General features: G+C 43.1%; 2 protein-coding genes across 3 annotated transcripts; both read left to right on the top strand.

Annotated features, from left to right (window-relative positions):
* The first annotated feature begins 4,072 nt into the window (after nucleotides 1–4,072).
* Nucleotides 4,073–8,228, top strand: hoxc13a (homeobox C13a). 2 transcript variants are annotated; one of them, XM_061774071.1, is made up of 2 exons: nucleotides 4,073–5,501; nucleotides 5,622–5,917. In XM_061774071.1, exons 1-2 carry the CDS (start codon nucleotides 4,877–4,879, stop codon nucleotides 5,708–5,710), a joined length of 714 nt encoding a protein of 237 aa, XP_061630055.1. In that variant the 5' UTR covers nucleotides 4,073–4,876; the 3' UTR covers nucleotides 5,711–5,917. The 2 variants fall into 2 exon arrangements, with proteins under 2 accessions (XP_061630055.1, XP_061630044.1); XM_061774060.1 differs by lacking the exon at nucleotides 5,622–5,917 and adding an exon at nucleotides 7,212–8,228 and having other exon boundaries at nucleotides 4,079–5,501.
* Nucleotides 8,229–14,722: 6,494 nt separating this feature from the next.
* On the top strand, nucleotides 14,723–17,051 carry hoxc12a (homeobox C12a). The gene is made up of 2 exons (XM_061783585.1): nucleotides 14,723–15,850; nucleotides 16,757–17,051. The coding sequence occupies exons 1-2, from the start codon at nucleotides 15,169–15,171 to the stop codon at nucleotides 16,993–16,995; spliced, it is 921 nt and encodes a 306-aa protein (XP_061639569.1). The 5' UTR covers nucleotides 14,723–15,168; the 3' UTR covers nucleotides 16,996–17,051.
* Nucleotides 17,052–17,380: the final 329 nt, after the last annotated feature.

Genomic DNA, 17,380 nt, shown 5'->3' with positions numbered 1-17,380 from the left:
GAAGTCAAACGAAAACAGGCATTGTTCCCTTTGCAAAAGTGGATTTTGAAACAGTTTTCCACTCTTGTTTCCGCAGATGACCTATGCTCTTTTTTTAAAAAAAAATAAAAAATAAAAATCACACTTACAGACAATATTTGGAACACACGGCATGTACACCAATTCAGAAAGGAATTCGATTCCAATTCCTCCATATTGCATATTTCGAATTCAACCGTGAAGTTGAAACGTGTTCAATTGGTGGCGCCGGACTCCTTTTCTCGCGTCACCTTGCCACGCCACACACACACACACACACACACACACACACACACGTCCGCAGGATGATTTCGTTTTCGAGCTGAAGCAAAACCTTGCGCACGTGCGCCGCATCTGTCAATGGAAATAACCAATTTTCCACACGGAAAAAGAATGCTTTGAATTGACTTCATGTGAACATGTGCATCGGTTGCACGCAATTAAAATGTGGCACAATGACCTTGCTGTGGTTTTTTTGTTGTTTGTTGTTTTTGTTTTTTTGTTTTTTGGGGGGGGGGGATTTTTTCTTAATGATGTCACTTTATCCCTTTTCAATCGTGTGCCACCGATCTCCATGTTCAAATTCAGTCAATTCAAAGGACTCTTTCTTCCAGCGAACGTGTTGAAATATTTTAGTGGAATTAACATGTGCCACCCACCTCCCCGCGCGCACGCGCGCGCACGCACCGACGCACTGCAACGGAGGCATTGAAGGCCTCAAAGAGTCATCCGAACGTCCCGTGACTTGGATGCGCGCTGTATACAGTTCGTGGAGTTTGCGCAATAGTGTGGCGTGATGTGTGGAAGGTAAAAGTTCTCGTGGAACGTGGCAGGAATTTGCTCCTCTTAATACGTGATCCAAAAAAAAAAAAACAACAACAACAACAAGAAAAACCTTAGCACACACTCCTATTTTAAACGTTCGGTTTCCCCGACCCCCGCCTTTGCGTGGCATTTTTGGAAATCTCGATTCCAACCCAAAAAGTCAAAAACACCCAAATTAGACGCTGCTTTAGTTTTGTTTGCTTTGGGTTTTTTTTTTTTCTTCTTTTTGTTTTTTTTTGGTCAGTCTCACGAGAGAGAACAGCTTCGAACTACTTTCAACTTCCTCTTGTGGTTCAAAAACAGCGGACACCCACGATATTATACAGTAGGTACACCTGCACACTCCAATGCAATTGAGAGGGAAAATAAATATGACTGAAAGCGCCATATTGTTATTCCAGGAAAAATATTGCCGGTGCACTGCTGAGAGCTGTTTCTCATACATAACTTGCATGCAGCAAAATGACACGACTCAAATACAAGTATTAGAAACATGATAATACAGGTACATATGATGCCACAAATAGATGGTTATGAATATGATGCATTGTGATCTTTTTGCTATTTTCCTCCACACAGCTCTGGTATTGGATCCATTTTGTTTCTGCAGGTGACGGAGGAACTTACTTTTTTGTAGCGGCCAACGTTGCATCCAGTCTAGTTCAGGGGGAAGAAAAAAAAATGGAAGACAGAGAGAGACACGCACACAAACCTCCAGCAATCGCGACTCACACTCATACCGCTTACCGGCTGCACCGTCGCCGGTTTATTCCCGGTCAAATGAATTTAGTCGCTCTCATTTGCGTTCATTCATTCCAGGAAAGAGCAGGCGCGCCCAACTCATTTCACTCATTGTTGACCACCTTTAAATATGTGCATCGAGGTTTATTTTGAATTTTTGCCGCGTTATTATCGACACTATTAGTCGTGTGTTGTGCGTATGCTCAGCGCAACGCTGCAAGCATTTCCCCCGTGCACTTGTGCAGCCTCCCTAACCGTACCTGATGCCACACCCTCCCGGAACGTTTCTTGCTCTGAGATTCCCGCCTGTGCATTTTTATGAAATCTTCATCTTCGTCTAAGCAGTGGACATGGCGTGTTGTACTTGCGCATGCAACTGAGTGCCCACTCGGCAGAGCGAAGAGTATCCCGGGGCACTGCCATGCGCCCGTGCAGCCATACCTCCTGAGAGCGGAACATTTGAGTGGGCATGGATGGGCAACTCAAATGTTTTGGAGCATTTCTCCTCGCCAGCCTCCTCTCCAAACACACCCACGTCGGTTTGCAAACCTGTTGCAGACTTGAGTCCTACTTGGGAAAAGAATAAAAAGAGAACGTGTTCCTTGTAAAGGATCATTTTCAAGCATATTTTCATTTGCTCGCTATATGTGCGCACGTTCAATATCCGTTCGTCCATATAAAAACACTTCTTGAAAAAAATCCATTTTTTTTTCTCAATAGTGTTGTATTTGTAAAATGTGAATTGTTCGAGGGTGGGCATTGTAACAATTGTAAAGCGGCCGAAGTGTGGGGAAACTTCCAATTCCGATCGCCAAAGAAGTGACGTACATCTGATTTATAAAAGTCGATATTATTGACTCCTGCCCTCACCATAATTAGATCAAACTATTGCAAACATTATACGCCATTCCTTGTTGCTATTCGATGATTATTAGCTTTGGCCATTTTCTACTTTCTCTCCCCCCCCCCCCCCCCCCCCCAAAAAAAAATATGATTTATTTTATCATTTGTTTTGAGCAAAAGCAGTAAGTCTTAATGAGTGTAGATGAATTGTTTCTATAGAATGTTGACCTTTTTATTGAATCGTGTTCGTGTATAGCAAGGTGCTGAACTATAAATATGATACATATATATATATATATATATATATATATTATTTCTGCAATTCTTGACGATGCTCTTTTACAAACACAATATCCTAGTAAGAAATAGTTGACTACATCGAGAAAGTAAAAAAAAAAAAAAGAAATAAAATAGCCCATTGGCTCGCGTGAGCAGTTCGAGCGGAACCACTTCCTTCGTAGAGCTGCAGCACTTTTTTTTTTGGGTTTTATTTTTGTTTTGTTTTTGTTTTGTTTTCAATCGCGGAAAGCTTCCCCCACATCAACTCGTGAGGAAACACACAGCAAAGGTTTGAGAGTCAGCGCCTCCAAATAACAACTAGTTTGCATAGTGTGAAGTTCATACTTGTCTGTCTAGACTCTGATTACGACTCTGTTTGTCTGTGTTTTTTACCTTGACCTTGGACTTCCGTGCAGCTGCCGCCTGGATGCGCCCTTCGTGCTTGTGTTTTTCCTTAAGACAAAAGACCTATAGTCCCTCTCCTCAAAAGGACAGGGGAGGTGGCGTGCACACACACACACACACACACGCGCGCGATGGCAACATTTCCCATGACAACTCAGCATTGCAAAAAAAAAACAAAAAAACAAAAATGGTGATCAACTAAAGACGCTCAAAGGCGGTCATGAGATAGCCAGTGCAAAAAAAAAATATATATATCCACTTTATGAATAGTGCAATCTGTACACGCATTTCCTACTTTGGCTTTCTCAAAACTGGGACGCGAGTGGATTCGGCAACAACAACAACAAAAAAAAGCATTTTGTCAAATACTTGCGCAATTCTAGCATGGCGTCTAATTGAAGACACAACGGTCTGCTTGTTCTGATTTTAATTCGGGGGGCTTGAAGCGTCAGCATCCAATACTGCGCCCCTTATGAATGGACCGCACTAAGCCTCGCTTTTTATTTATTTATTTTTTTTTTTTTTTAGCCATTTTTCTTACAGAAATAAAAATGTTAAAATGCTAAAGTGATGTCCCTGGGGGGGGGGGGAAATAATATATATATATATATATATATATATATATATATATATATATTCGTTTTCGTTGATTAATGAGTCTTTATCTGATTTTTTTTGAAAATGTCTATACGAATGTAGCTCTTAGATGTCATTTCAGAGGGTATGTTTATTTTTGTATTATTCTGCTGTTAAGTCACAGATGGGAGACATCCGCCTCTTACCTCGAAAGATTTGGGAATATTGAAATCAATGAACATTTTCACCTTCACAATAATAGCTTATTTTCAAATACTTTTTTTTGCTTCTTTCCCATTTTGCCATATCCATTCCACAAAGCAAAAGTAAATGACAATGAATAAAAGACTTTTCAAAGCTCTATATTGGGGGGAAAATATAGAATAGATGTTTTTTTTTTTTTGTGTGCGTGCACTCTGACTTGATCCCTTCCGCAAATCAACAGGTAAGTGCACCGTATAAGCACCTCCTGACGCCTTTTAAACCTTTTTTTTTTTTCGGATGACTATGGAGCGTGAATGCTGTATTCCCTTGATTATCGTTCCGGGTGCTGACTGCCTTTGCAAACCGCTTGAGCAAATCCTGCACTCGGCATGCCTTTTGCAAGACTATTAGAGCAGAATGCGAATTGAACGTGTGTTTGTTTATTCCACATTGCCAGTGACTAAAACTAAGATGGATCGCTTTCTTTCCAGAAAGCAACCGTTTAAAAAAAAGCACATTGCTGTAACGCGTTCTGGTGGGAATTTGTGGAAAAAAGGCCATCCAAGACCAGAGTGTCGTATTTGTTGCCTTTTGCCCATGACGGCCCCCTTTTTTTTGCGGCGCTTGGAAGCCGGCTAAAATTCCCAGATTGTTTTCATTTGCAGCAGTCGCCCCCACTGTGCGAACTTCCCTTTAAGGGCGTGAGGCTGGCCGCTCGCAGCCAATGGCAGCGCCGCGTGGCGTGCGGAAGAAGCGTCGACGTGCGAGCCAGCGGCTCTTAAAGGGCTCGCTGGCTCGCTGTGGCGCCGCATATTGTGCGCCGAGCCCGGGGCGACCCTGTTAGCGTATCACGTGCCACATCCTTAATGAAGTGGACACACGAGGGGCGCCCGTGTGCGCATGCGCCGGGTGTAAAAATGTAGTTGGAAATGAGGTGCCCGTCTCGGAGAAGTCGACTTTTAAAAAGCATCGGCAGAACCCTGATATGACGACTTCGCTGCTGGTGCATCCACGCTGGGCGGACGGCTTGATGTACGTGTATGAAAAAAGCGGCCCGAATAAGAACCAAACAATGGAGGGACTGAGCGCTAATTGCCCCGCGACTCACTGCAGGGACCTGATGTCGCACCCCGCCCTGGGACGACACTCCGGCCCCATCGCGGCGACCCACCAAGGCTCCGTCTACTCGGATATTTCCTCGCCGGACGCCGCCCCGCAGCCGTCGTCGGGCGCCCCGCTCAGCTACGGCTACCCGTTCGGGGGGCCCTACTACGGCTGTCGGCTGTCCCACTCGCAGCAGAAGCCGTGCTCGTACCACCCCGCGGACAAATACGCAGAGCCCACCACGGCGCTGCCCACCGAGGAACTGTCGAGCCGAGCCAAAGAGTTTGCCTTCTACCCCGGCTTCGCCGGCTCGTACCAGGCCGTGCCGGGATATCTGGACGTGTCGGTGGTGCCCGGCATCAGCGGCCACCCCGAGCCGCGGCACGACGCCCTCATCCCCGTGGAGGGCTACCAGCACTGGGCTCTCTCCAATGGCTGGGATGGGCAGGTGTACTGCTCCAAGGACCAGACGCAGTCGAACCATCTGTGGAAGTCGCCATTTCCAGGTAAATCAACCTTCCCTTTGACTTCTCCGTGCATCGCCGTTGATTGTATCGATCGATCGATTGATTGATTGATTGATTGATTGATTAATTGATTGATTGATTGTTTTGTTTTGTTTTGAGGAGGAGGAGGGGACAAAGTCATCGGGGCTATTTTAAACGTGACCACTTTTATTTCCCCTGGGATATTTAACGTGATCGTATTCCGCTAGAAAACACACCGAAGGTGCCCTGACTGTGCCAGATCAACAAAACACCTCGCGACCTCCATTTAGTTCTCCCTTCCTTTTGCTATTTGAAAGATGCATTGTCAAAACCCCATACGCGCTTTCAAAAAAAAAAATGAGGAAGAAAACAAAAACAAAACAAAAAAAAAGAGAGTTATACAGTGAACTTCAGGGCGTGACTTGAGAAAACAAGCCTTTTTTTTTTTTTTTTTTTTTTTTTTGGGGGGGGAGGTCATGCGATGGATGAACACAAGTTGGGTTTTCAGTCACGCAGAATAAAAGAAGAGCAATGCAAACCTTTGCCCCCCTTTATGACAAGATGGTGACTTTGCTTGTTTGGACTGTGCCAATAAACCTCAACGCCCTGTGATGTGTTGCATATATCAGGACCCACTTGTGTTGCACACACACACACACACACACACACACTTCGGCATCACGTTACACATGCACAGAAATGGTTCATTGCGAAGCTCGCCTTATTATAAAAGATGAATTTGCTTTCCTTACGATGGTGTCAAACGCACATGTCGTCTCCATTCACGCGGACGACCCCCTAAGCTCTATTATTAGGTGTTTGCTGTACTGCTTCGTTATGACTATTAACGCCATACAACCCAACTTGCCCATAGACAACATTGAGCTCCCTCTGTAAGGGAATAGACACATGTACTCTTTTGCTTCCAGATGACAAGAAGCTGCATTTTTTTTTTTTTGGAATCCCCCACGTTGTTTAGCGCCATAAATGCTTCTTGGGGACGAAGACCCAAACCAGGAGACACACTACAACAGTCCTATTATTATTATTATTATTATTTGATTTTTATTTTTTTTGCCCTACTATATCATCTTTAATCCTCGTGACCCAAATCTCATTTTGTAGATTGGAATATTTATTTCGAAGCAGCATAACGCATTTCAAATACGGAGACATTTCACAAATGAGCTCCCTCAACAACTAGAGAGCAATTTTGGGAAGAAGAAAAAAGAACAAAACCATTTTAAATCATTTTTCATCATTTTTTTTAACACCACTTGTAGATGGTCACAAATGGCAATTTTTCTCAATGCAGTGCCCCCCCCCCCCCATGTGCGCTTCGGACGCTACTATTGTTTGTGCTTGACAGTATTACCCACAATTCCTTGAGACAACCTCTTGCACACATCACATGCCGCTGGTTTAATTTAGTTCAGCAGGTTAGATATTGACGTGCAGCATTGTCGAAATTAGACTGTGGATAGATGGATGGATAGAGAGAGAGAGAGAGAGAGAGAGAGAGAGAGAGAGAGAGAAGGAAATGAAGGTACAGTTGCCTTAATTATAGTCGGTGGGTGTTTACACACCAAATGCGAGCCACGCCACGATGTATAATTTCACGAGGGTGCAGCCGGTCTCCGTTCATAAACGTTCATTTGGTCGCCATCCCCAGGTGACACTTGTGCGCCTTTTGACCTTGCCCTCTGTCGCTCCTCTCCTCCAATGCAGACGTGGTGCCCCTGCCGCCCGAGGTGAGCAGCTACCGTCGCGGCCGTAAAAAGCGCGTGCCGTACACCAAGGTGCAGCTGAAGGAGCTGGAGAAGGAGTACGCGGCCAGCAAGTTCATCACCAAAGACAAGAGGAGACGCATCTCGGCCGCCACCAACCTCTCGGAGCGCCAAGTCACCATCTGGTTCCAGAACCGGCGTGTCAAGGAGAAGAAATTCGTCAGTAAAACCAAGAGCAACCACCTGCACACCACTTGATGTGACGGCTCCGCTCCGCTCCGCTCCTGCATTATATTTACCTCTCGCATCGGAAAGAAAATATCAAATATTTTTGGTTTCACTTCCATCGCCGTCAAAACACAAGGCGGCCCATCGGTTTCAATTTAGAGATCGAGTCTCTAAAAACTGTGAAAATACTGAACATTTACTCCATATTTGTTTCATATGACTGTACATATATAAATATATAATATTTAAAACGATATCTGTATTTCAAAGTCAAGTATTAAGTGTTTTCTTATTTTTTTTTTTGTTACTATTATTACGTTCTTCTTTCTTCTCTCCGAACCAAATCACGAATGGACTAATGACGTTTAAATACAAAAAATTTAAAAAAATAAAAATAAAAAAAAAGAACAAGACTGATTGATTGCTGACTTTTTTAATTTCATTTTATTTGGGAAAGATAATTGCCATACTGACAGGAATGTTTGGGACAGCCTGAAGACTCGAACATTCAGGACGGCACAAAAAAAAAAAAAAAAAAAGAAGAAAAGAGAAAGATGAGTTTTGGGTGGAAACACTTTTCTTTTCATATTCCCTTTGAATTTAAAAGCGACGATCATCTACATGGGATTGTAAATTCTAAGCCTGCGATGTTGTTTATCTGTGTAGTGCAATGCCTTTTCATTATTTAATTCATATTACGTAGTATGGCCGAACTGTAAACTAGAGTATCCAGTACCTGTATGTCCTCCTTCCCCCCCCCCCCCGCCGCCCCCTTTTTTTTTTCTTTTTTTTCATTTCTTTTTTTTTTTTTTTTTGTCAAAGAAGGATTCTGTCATGCATCTGCAATGATTGTACACCATTAAAGTCAGTGAGTCTTCCACATGGATGCACCCTCGCTTTATTTGTGTCGTGCCAAGCTTGTAACTTTGCTGTGCCGCTGGCCTGCTCGCTGCAGTATCCCCGCCATGTTTTCATAAATAAATGATCATGAAAAGTGATCATATATTCCAATCACTCAGCCACTAGCAGACCCCCCCCCCCCCCCCCCCCCCATCACTTGTAGTCTGGTGGTCGGCGTCCATTGCATCGAGCGGATGTAATTTTTTTATTTTTTTTTGGGAAATATTTTTTTTTAGCCGGACCTATTTGTTGTTGCACATCTATACATGAAATGGGGAGCGAAAACAACTCCAATCGTCCCTCTCGCCTTTGCTCTTTATTGCAGTTTTAAAAATCATTTATAATTATTACATACTATTATTTTTTATTTTTTTTGCAGTTTGTAGTTTAATATGGTATATATTATAGTATTAGTCGCACATTTACCTCGATTTAAATGACCGCAAATAGTTTATGCAGCGAAATGCTGAAGACAACTCATATCTAATTATCTTCTTCCCTCTCTCCTTTACTCTTGTTGTTTTTTTTCAAAACAATTTCAAATTTTTATACACTATTCTTTGCCGTTTGGAGTTTCGTATGATATAGGTACTCTTATTGCATGAGTCGCACATTTTCTAGCCGGGTTTATTTTGTTGTTGCACATCTGCGGCCCCAAGTACTTTATGCAGCGAACCAAAAAGAGAAAACAACTGTTATATCTTGTCGTCTTCTTCCCTTTCCTATTTCCTCATGTTTTTAAAATACTTTATAATTATTACATATCATTATTATTATTTTTGGGGGGGGGGCATTTTGTAGTTTAAGATGGTTATATCCAATTTTGTATGAGTTGTAAAGTCCTATTTCCCAAATCGATCCGCGAAGTTGATGAGTTGCCTGCAAGTTGCCGATTTTCTTTCCAACTTTTACACGATATGACACATAACGAACTGGCCTTTCATTCCGCATAAGGATTTCCAGGAGACTTTGCATTGCACTTGAGATTCACCTTTACTCTTTTCAACTTCAATAAAGCGTTGTTCCCTCTTAAAACATAGACATAACATGTACATAGAAATATGGTCAAGTACCAAACAAAGGGTTATTTAGCCAAATGCACCATAGCACAACTTCACACAGACGGAAAAAAAAAATATATATATATATATATATATATATATGGCATAACTGCAGTGCGGGCTCTTTTGAGTTTGACCAAATGTGTTTGCCACATGCAAGCCCCGACGCCCGTGAGGCCGCCGTTCTCAAATGTAGAAAAGTAGCAAGTTTGTAATGCCTCACCACGGCAATTTCAAGTTTAGATGAGTTTATATGACCTCGGCTTTTTCATTTTTTGCTTTTACTGCTCCGAATAATCGATAAGTACTTGACATTATTACTGTTTTGCTGGCTGGATTTATTTGATGAGTGAAATGTAGAGACATCCAGTTAAAAATACATTTCAAACAAAAACCCAAGAAAAAAAGCTGTCATTATAGCCGGGTTGCAATGTGCTCGGCCATTTTCCGGCTGCACCCAAACTTCTTTTCTCCCTCCTTCATTCTTTTTAGGTTGTTGATCGCAATCCAAGATGTCGCTGTTTTTCCTCCCTGCACTTTTGGAGTTCTTGTGCCAAAAAGTTGGGGCCCGCCTGATTTTACCCTTGACCATGACTATGCAGTCACTTTGACCTTGACATGGCGGCAGAATGTGCATAATAAATAGGGGGCTGGACACCGATGCAGGCGGTTTGTTTGTGGGCAAACAAGGTGTTAGTTCCCCGTCTAGACAGCCATGCTTAATGACATGCCATAAATACATAAAAAAGGGGAAGTCAGGCGAAATCCTCTGGCCGCATTTCTGACCATCTCTCGAGGCCTCGCATTAACATTTGCTCTCCGCTCTTTTGTCTTTTTTGTTGTTTTGCACTTTTGACAGAGGCACTTCCAAAAAAAAAAGTGCTTCTTCTGCCAGGGGGGGCTCATCGTGAGCTGTCCGTTATCGACCGGGGACGACATTGAACCTCTCACACCAGTAGCACGAATCCACAGCGAGCAGCAGAAGAATGACGTGAACAACAACAACAACAACACGCAATAGAACTATGCCAAGGTATGCTCTCTTTTTTTTGTCTTCTTCTTCTTCTTCTTCTTCTTCTACACGTGGCTGCCGGCCACATGCACTTTTGTTGTGCTCCTCGTATTTGTCATCTCATGAATGTCCCGACAACTTTGCACAATTACAATGCAAAATACAAAGTGTTGTCTCGTGCTATTATCCTTCTTCTTCTTCTTCTTCTTCTTCTTCTGTGAAACGGCGGAATTAACATAGTTATGAATGTTTACATTTGAAGCTGGAGTGTGTAATTTTTGTGACATTGCCAAAATAGCTCAATCAAAAATATATCACAGAACTCAAATGTCCATCGTGCATATAAATCTATTTGTCAAGGTTAAAAAAAAAAAAAAGACTTATTTTTGCATTCTCGAGCATTCACGTGCACACACGCCAAAAAAAAAAAAATAATAATAATAATCATTATGATAATGTGAATACAATCTGAAACGAGCAGACAGGACTACAATGTAGTTTTGTGAAAGTTGTTTTTCTGCTTTGTCGTCTCACCAAAGCATAAATTCCAGGTTCAAATGTATTTGTGCGATTCAAACTTATCATACGTCGTCTATGTATACAATTTTGAATTTTGAATTTTGCTTCAATGCTAGGTTGTGCATTGTAATTTGTGCGCTAATTTCATTTTGGAATCTCGAAAGAGTGCAAGCTGCATTTTGTGAGTGAGTGTGTGTGTGTGTGTGTGTGTGGGGGGGGGGGGGGGTGGGGGTGGGGCGGGGGGGGTTGTCGGTGGAGGAGGAGTTGCAGGCCGCCTCTGCCAGAGCCATGAAAAGGGGGCTGATAACCTCTGGTGGTGACCAGAGGAAAATATCAGGAAGTGCCTGCATGCTGCTTATGGAAGCATCATTGGCAGCATTTCCCATTTGCTGTTTGCTCGCTTTGTCTTTAGTTTTTCTCACTTTTGACTTTCTAGTGGACTCTTAAGAGAAAGGGGGGGGGGGGGGGGGGAAATACAATCAATAAAAAGTATCAGCAGACGTGGCTCAGAACACAAAAAAATGTAATGTTATACAAATGAATGGAGGCCTTCTGAGAGCAAATGGCAGCAGTTTCATTTCAGGCCACTGTGAACTTTTCTTTTCACTCGTTCTATAATTGAACGCCATTTTCATATAAATAAGAGAAAATAAATAAAATGCTTCATTTCAGATTAAAAAATCAAGTGTATCAGACCCGGAAAGACTTTGATTGCAGACTTTCAGTTTGTAACTTTATAATGCTTTTGTTTACACTCATTCTGATTTGATGCCCTTTTAATGTAAATACCAGAAAATGAATATAATGCTTAATTTTACATTTGAAAAACAAATCCGGAAAGGCTTTGACTTGAATACTTTCAGTTATTAACCTTATGATACTTTTTTTTTTAAAGTCTGTTCACATGACAACACTTTATAAAGTGTTTTTTTAATTATTATTATTATTATTCAATGGCGCATTGTGATGTAACATATTGAATTTTAATCTTATTTGCCAATGATGGCTACAAATAAAAGAAAAAGTATTCATGCAGAATTCCCGTCCACCAAACAATTCAAAAAGAAAACGTAAATATAAACGCTGCCAGACATAAACAAACACAAATAATTCAATCCAATAATTCAGTCGTTTTCTATTGCCAACATGCATTTTTTGCTGTTATTAAAATGATAATTTTATAAGTTTTTACAAAGTGACGGTCAAGTTCAATTGAATTATTTGCACGTTCATGTAACATTTTATGTATTATGATGAATGTCCTGACTTGTTTTTCTTTTGTTTATTTCTTTTGCAATAGTATGGGGGGGGGGGGGGGGGGGGGGTGTATAAAAGCATATATTTAGATTCTCAGCAAAATATTTTTGTTTTTTATCACACTCACGTGTGTGTGTGTGTGTGTGTGTGTGTGTGTGTGTGTGTGTGCGTCCAGTGTCGTCGTCGTCGTCGTTGTTGTTGTTGTTGTCATTTCTGGGGCAGATTAAAAGATAAGGCCAAATTGAGTTTTTCAATTCCAACTTTAGCACCACTCGCTTGTTGTGCGGCTCCTCCGGCTGCTTCAGTCCTTTGAAGGAAGCCTTTAAAAAAACAAACAAAAAAACAAACAAACAAAAAAAAGGATTGCACAAGGCCATAACAACCTGCCTTCACGGAATCAAAGAGAGAAAATGGAAAGAAAAGCCCTTTGTTTGGGGCTATTGCCCCGTCTGGACAGGACCAATGGATTCCAGGAGGCTAATTCCATTATCGAGGAGACGGTGTACTAGACAGTGACCTTGACTGTCTCTATGCTCGATATACTCGGGCTCTTTCTTTCTTTCTCTCTTTTTTTTTTTTTTTTGGAAGGCTTGCCTGGCTTTTTTTCCCCCCCCCGTTTAATGAGAGCAAAAGGCAAATGGATCTCTGTGGGAGCCAGCCATGACATCATCCAGAGCACGCCATGGATGCCCCGAGCAGACCCGCACGAGTTTGAAAGTCAAATGCGGACGTTTGGGAGAGCAGAGTACCCGGAGGACACTCAACACATGGCCTTCTTTTTCTGCAAGGTATGAGGCGACTTCAGCCTTCGTGTCTCTCGCTCGCACCCATATGGCTGGCTGCGCAGGGCCATTTTGGAGTCAACGTCACACTGGATTGTTTGGCTTCTTGTATTTATTATTAGAAGCGCTACCGGGATGCACTAACGCTCTTCATGGGGCATTAGCTGTGATTAAGGAGGATTCTGAGCAGCGACGCGCTAACGAGAAACAGCACAGCGTGTAGCGAGGCAAACTTTAAAAAAAAAATAAAAAAATAAAAAATGTCCCAAAAAATTTTTTTTTTGGGATCATCTCCACTTTAACCTTTTTTTTCTTTTTTCTATTTATGCCACGTGTAGTGCGATGAGATACAACATCAGCTTTCTGCTCTCAAATGTCGTCGGGGTTGCATAAAATAAACCAAAATACAAACAATAATAAACATAAGGTTTCTTCAAATACTGTTCTCACATAACACTGCACATTTGGAGCGGCCCCTCACATACTTGTTCATGACACAGCTGACACTTTTATGTATACGTGTTTTTTTTTTGTATTTTTTTTTTAATTTTGATTCCTTACATTATTTGTTTTAGGCCAACTAACTAGTCCACGCAATCAACACGCTCTCTCACACACACACACACACACACACACACACACACACACACACAAAGTGCGAAAACTTCAAATATATTGTGTATAATTTATCCACACGAGTTAGACCGATGTAAAGTATTTGTTTGTAAAGTTTGACAAAGCCAAAATCGTCTATTTTGAGTTCAAAACCAAGTTCAAGCAACCGTGAACTTGGCTCGCTCATACATGACAGCCGCTTTTTAAAAAAAAAATAAAAATAACAATTAGAATGATCTTTTTTCTAATACTCATGAAACAGTCAAACTATGTTCTGACTGTGTAACTTCGATAAACTTTAATAATGTAGCAGTTTGATAGTTTTTTTTGTTTGTTTTTTTTTCCTTTTTGTTTTTTTTTTTTTTTTAAATCTTTTTACTATTATGTTCGGCAAGTTAAGTAAACTAATTAATTTGGTGTGTAATTGCGCCTGTACAATTGATACAAAAAAAGTTCTGATCGATTTTATGGTTCAGTGGAGTTTGTGAGCCTGACTGTTCGAACCTGTTGGATAGTTTAATGATCAACATATAAGTGAAACAAAGTATTTATTTGTGACATTTTCCCCCAAGTTTGAAAAAAAAAAAAAAACATACAAAAATTCAATTTAATTCAAGATGCCCCAAAAATGTTTGTACAAGTTCTCTCGAAGTGAGTCCACAAATCAACTCATTAGCGCAGACAGAAGACTTGCTGGCCGAATCAGTTAAGTATCCCCTGCTATCCTGTAAAAAAAAAAAAATCATATAAAAGAATTGTGAGAGGGATAACAATCCCACCAGAGTTCGTCAGTGCGGGCTTTTATTGGAGGTATCTGTTAAACGTGTTCATGTGAGGTGTATTATAGAATATTAGGTGAAATATACCCTCTTAAAGTAGCCTTGTAGAACCACCACCACCACCACCACCACCCCCACCCTTTTCTTTTATTTTTTTTTTTTTTTACAGAGGCACTGGGTTCAACCTGCTGACCCTCTCTTACTGTAAATGCGGCAATGAGCATCAGTCCTGTATTTAAAACAAGCTTGTAAAGTCTTTATGTGACAAGGAATTCAACCATAATGTGGTACGAGATGCCACATGGAAACCCTCATTCGGGGGGGGGGGGGGGGGGGGGGAACAACAACAAACAAACAAAACAAAAACAGTTTTTCATGTAGTAGAGCGTTTAACAAAAAAATAAAAACTTTTGGCATCTTGTAAAGGGATTAAACGAGGCCACGGCCAGCTACTTTAGTGCGGTAGGTTTCAAAAGGAGAAGAAATAAAAAAAGAAAAGGAAGAAAAAAAACAAAAGCAGGAGCAGCACTGGCTTCTTTTGGTCTCATGGCTCGAGTCAAGAAAGAAACAAGATTGTAGAATTGTATAAAAAGGTTTATGGTATTTTTAAAAAGCATATAAAGCTCAGATATAGACGAGTGAATGTTTTGTTTTGTCTGAGCCGGAGCGAGTGGGTGGTACCCCGTACAGCAGAAGTTGGCCTGGACACGTGGTCTCGGGGTGACCAATCAGACGCCCCCCCAGGTTTAACTATGTTAAATGTCAGATTGCAATAAACTAGAAGCTGTTGGTCGGGCCCGCGGAAATGGGCGAACATAATCTCCTTAATCCGGGGTTTGTGGGACCTTTGGTAAACATCCACACCGGAGACACCTTTTATTTCCCCAATTTTCGAGCGTCGGGGGGACAACTGGCGGGGCTACCGTCTCTCTCCTATCCGAGGAGGGACAACGTTTGCTCGCTCCCGTGGAATCCTTCGGAGCCGTGCAATGGATACTCCCAATCCTACTTCAGCAGCCCCGTTTCCATTAACCCCTCGTTCAACCGCTCGTGTGAGATCAGCAGAGCCGAGGAGGCCAAGTGTTACTACAGTAACGGCGCCCGGGAGGCGTGCGGCATCGGCGGCGGCGGCGGCGGCGGAGGAGGAGGAGGAGGCGCAGGAGGAGGCTCGGGCTCGGGCTCGGGTGGCCTCAAACGGGAGGACAGGGCGAGGGACACATCCTCCGCATCCTTAACATCCGAGCACGGGATGCACGCCGTGATCGGCGCCGCGGCGGCAGGCTCCGGCGCCTCAGCCTCAGCCGCAGCCGCCTTCGCCAAATACGAGTACGGGAACGAGCAGCTGACGCAGGACCCTCCGTCCTGTCAGTCCTTGGAGTCCGACTCCAGCTCGTCCCTGCTCAACGAGAGCGGCAAGCCCCCATCCGGCGACGCGCAGAGCCTGGTGTCCCCGGGAAGCCACGCGAGCAACATCGCCGCAGGCGGAGGTGGGTGCTTTCCGTTTCATATGCCAAACGTTCACTAGTGCCGCTCACCGTCAATGTTGTGGCGACTGCAGGAGCACTTGCGTGGTGCGCGCACGCCACTAGGGGTTGCCCTCAAAATACTCCACGCGCCATGTGCTTTTCTGCCTTCACTCCACCGTGGAGCCCCCTTTTTTTTTGCCAAAGCACATCATCTTTGTCGGCGGGCCCCCCTCGCACGCATGCACGCACCTCGCCTGTGACTTTTGTCTTCCAAGTGGCGCGCCCGCGTTCACGTTGCGCTTGGATTAAAAAGTAAAAATATACAAATCCAAATATATATATATATATATATATATATATATATGGAGAGAGATCCGCCCCGCGTGATTTTTTTTTTCTTCCTCGCTCTTGTTTTTAATGAGTTGTAAACGGGATTAATATCTGTTGCATGTGTACTCAACGCTAATTTAACGTGCTCAGAAAGTGGCATATAAAGCAAGCAGGGGTGGATGATCACGTTAATGTAACTTTAACTGCAACAATAAAACTTTCTGCTGTGACGCAGAGCATGCTGCTCTGCCGGAGGAATATGACAAATGAACACAACGAATAAATGCGGATGGATCTTCGGTTGTCAAGATGCTATCTGGAGCAAGGGATCAAACAAATTCCATTACGTTTCGTCTGCGGGATGTGACTGATTCCAGACGCTTCATTTCTCTGATTCGGGAACATTTCCATTGCGTTTGCTATTAGACATCCATTTGCGGTTATTGCAACATGAGGGTTATGTTCAGCGAGCCCCCCCAGTAGTCTGACGCCCCCGCAGACTCCTCATAACCTTGGAGGTGACCGTGATTTTGCACCCCCGTTCCCCACGCCCCCTCCTCCTCACCATCTCCCCCCCCCCCCCTCTTCCTTATCCAGGTGCCCCGTGGTATCCGATGCACACACGGACCAGGAAGAAGCGCAAACCTTACTCCAAACTTCAGCTGGCCGAACTGGAGGGTGAATTCATGCTGAACGAGTTCATCACCAGACAGCGGCGGAGGGAGCTCTCCGACCGGCTCAACCTCAGCGACCAGCAGGTGAAGATCTGGTTCCAGAACCGCAGGATGAAGAAGAAGAGACTCATGCTGAGGGAACAAGCGCTGGCCTACTTTTAGTGCTGATGCGGCTGCAGAAGGTGAATCAATAAGGCACTCCCCCCCCACCACCCACCCACCCCTCTACCGCCGCCCCCCCCACCCCCAAAAAAAAATTGAAAAAAAATACAAATTGAAAAAAATACAAATAAAAACAAGTAAAACAAAACAGCAACAAAATAGCCCAACCTTCTGTGTTCGCTTGGCACGGCCTCTCGTCGTCATCTTTCCAATTAAGCTCGATTCGTCCGCCCTTCCCATTCGCTTTCCATCTCAGCACGTGCCAGTCTATGACATTCAATCGTTGCTGTCAAAGCACAAATTTGGGGAGCTTCTTCGAAATGAGGCAGAACTCCCCAATTTCAAGGCAGTGTGTTCGAACAAAGAGCCCAATTTGAAATTGAAA

Source organism: Phyllopteryx taeniolatus, chromosome 1, assembly GCF_024500385.1.
Source record: "Phyllopteryx taeniolatus isolate TA_2022b chromosome 1, UOR_Ptae_1.2, whole genome shotgun sequence".
Classification (NCBI taxonomy): Eukaryota; Metazoa; Chordata; class Actinopteri; order Syngnathiformes; family Syngnathidae; genus Phyllopteryx; species Phyllopteryx taeniolatus.
The sequence above is the reverse complement of the archived record's forward strand: the minus strand, read 5'-3'. Positions and strand labels throughout refer to the sequence as shown.

Excerpts from the sequence above, each read along its gene's own strand:
- hoxc13a (XM_061774060.1), top strand. The coding sequence starts at position 4,877 with ATGACGACTTCGCTGCTGGTGCATCCACGCTGGGCGGACGGCTTGATG. Across the intron at positions 5,502-7,211 it reads GTGGAAGTCGCCATTTCCAG|ACGTGGTGCCCCTGCCGCCC; the intron begins GTAAATCAACCT and ends CCTCCAATGCAG.
- hoxc12a (XM_061783585.1), top strand. The coding sequence starts at position 15,169 with ATGGGCGAACATAATCTCCTTAATCCGGGGTTTGTGGGACCTTTGGTA. Across the intron at positions 15,851-16,756 it reads CAACATCGCCGCAGGCGGAG|GTGCCCCGTGGTATCCGATG; the intron begins GTGGGTGCTTTC and ends TTCCTTATCCAG.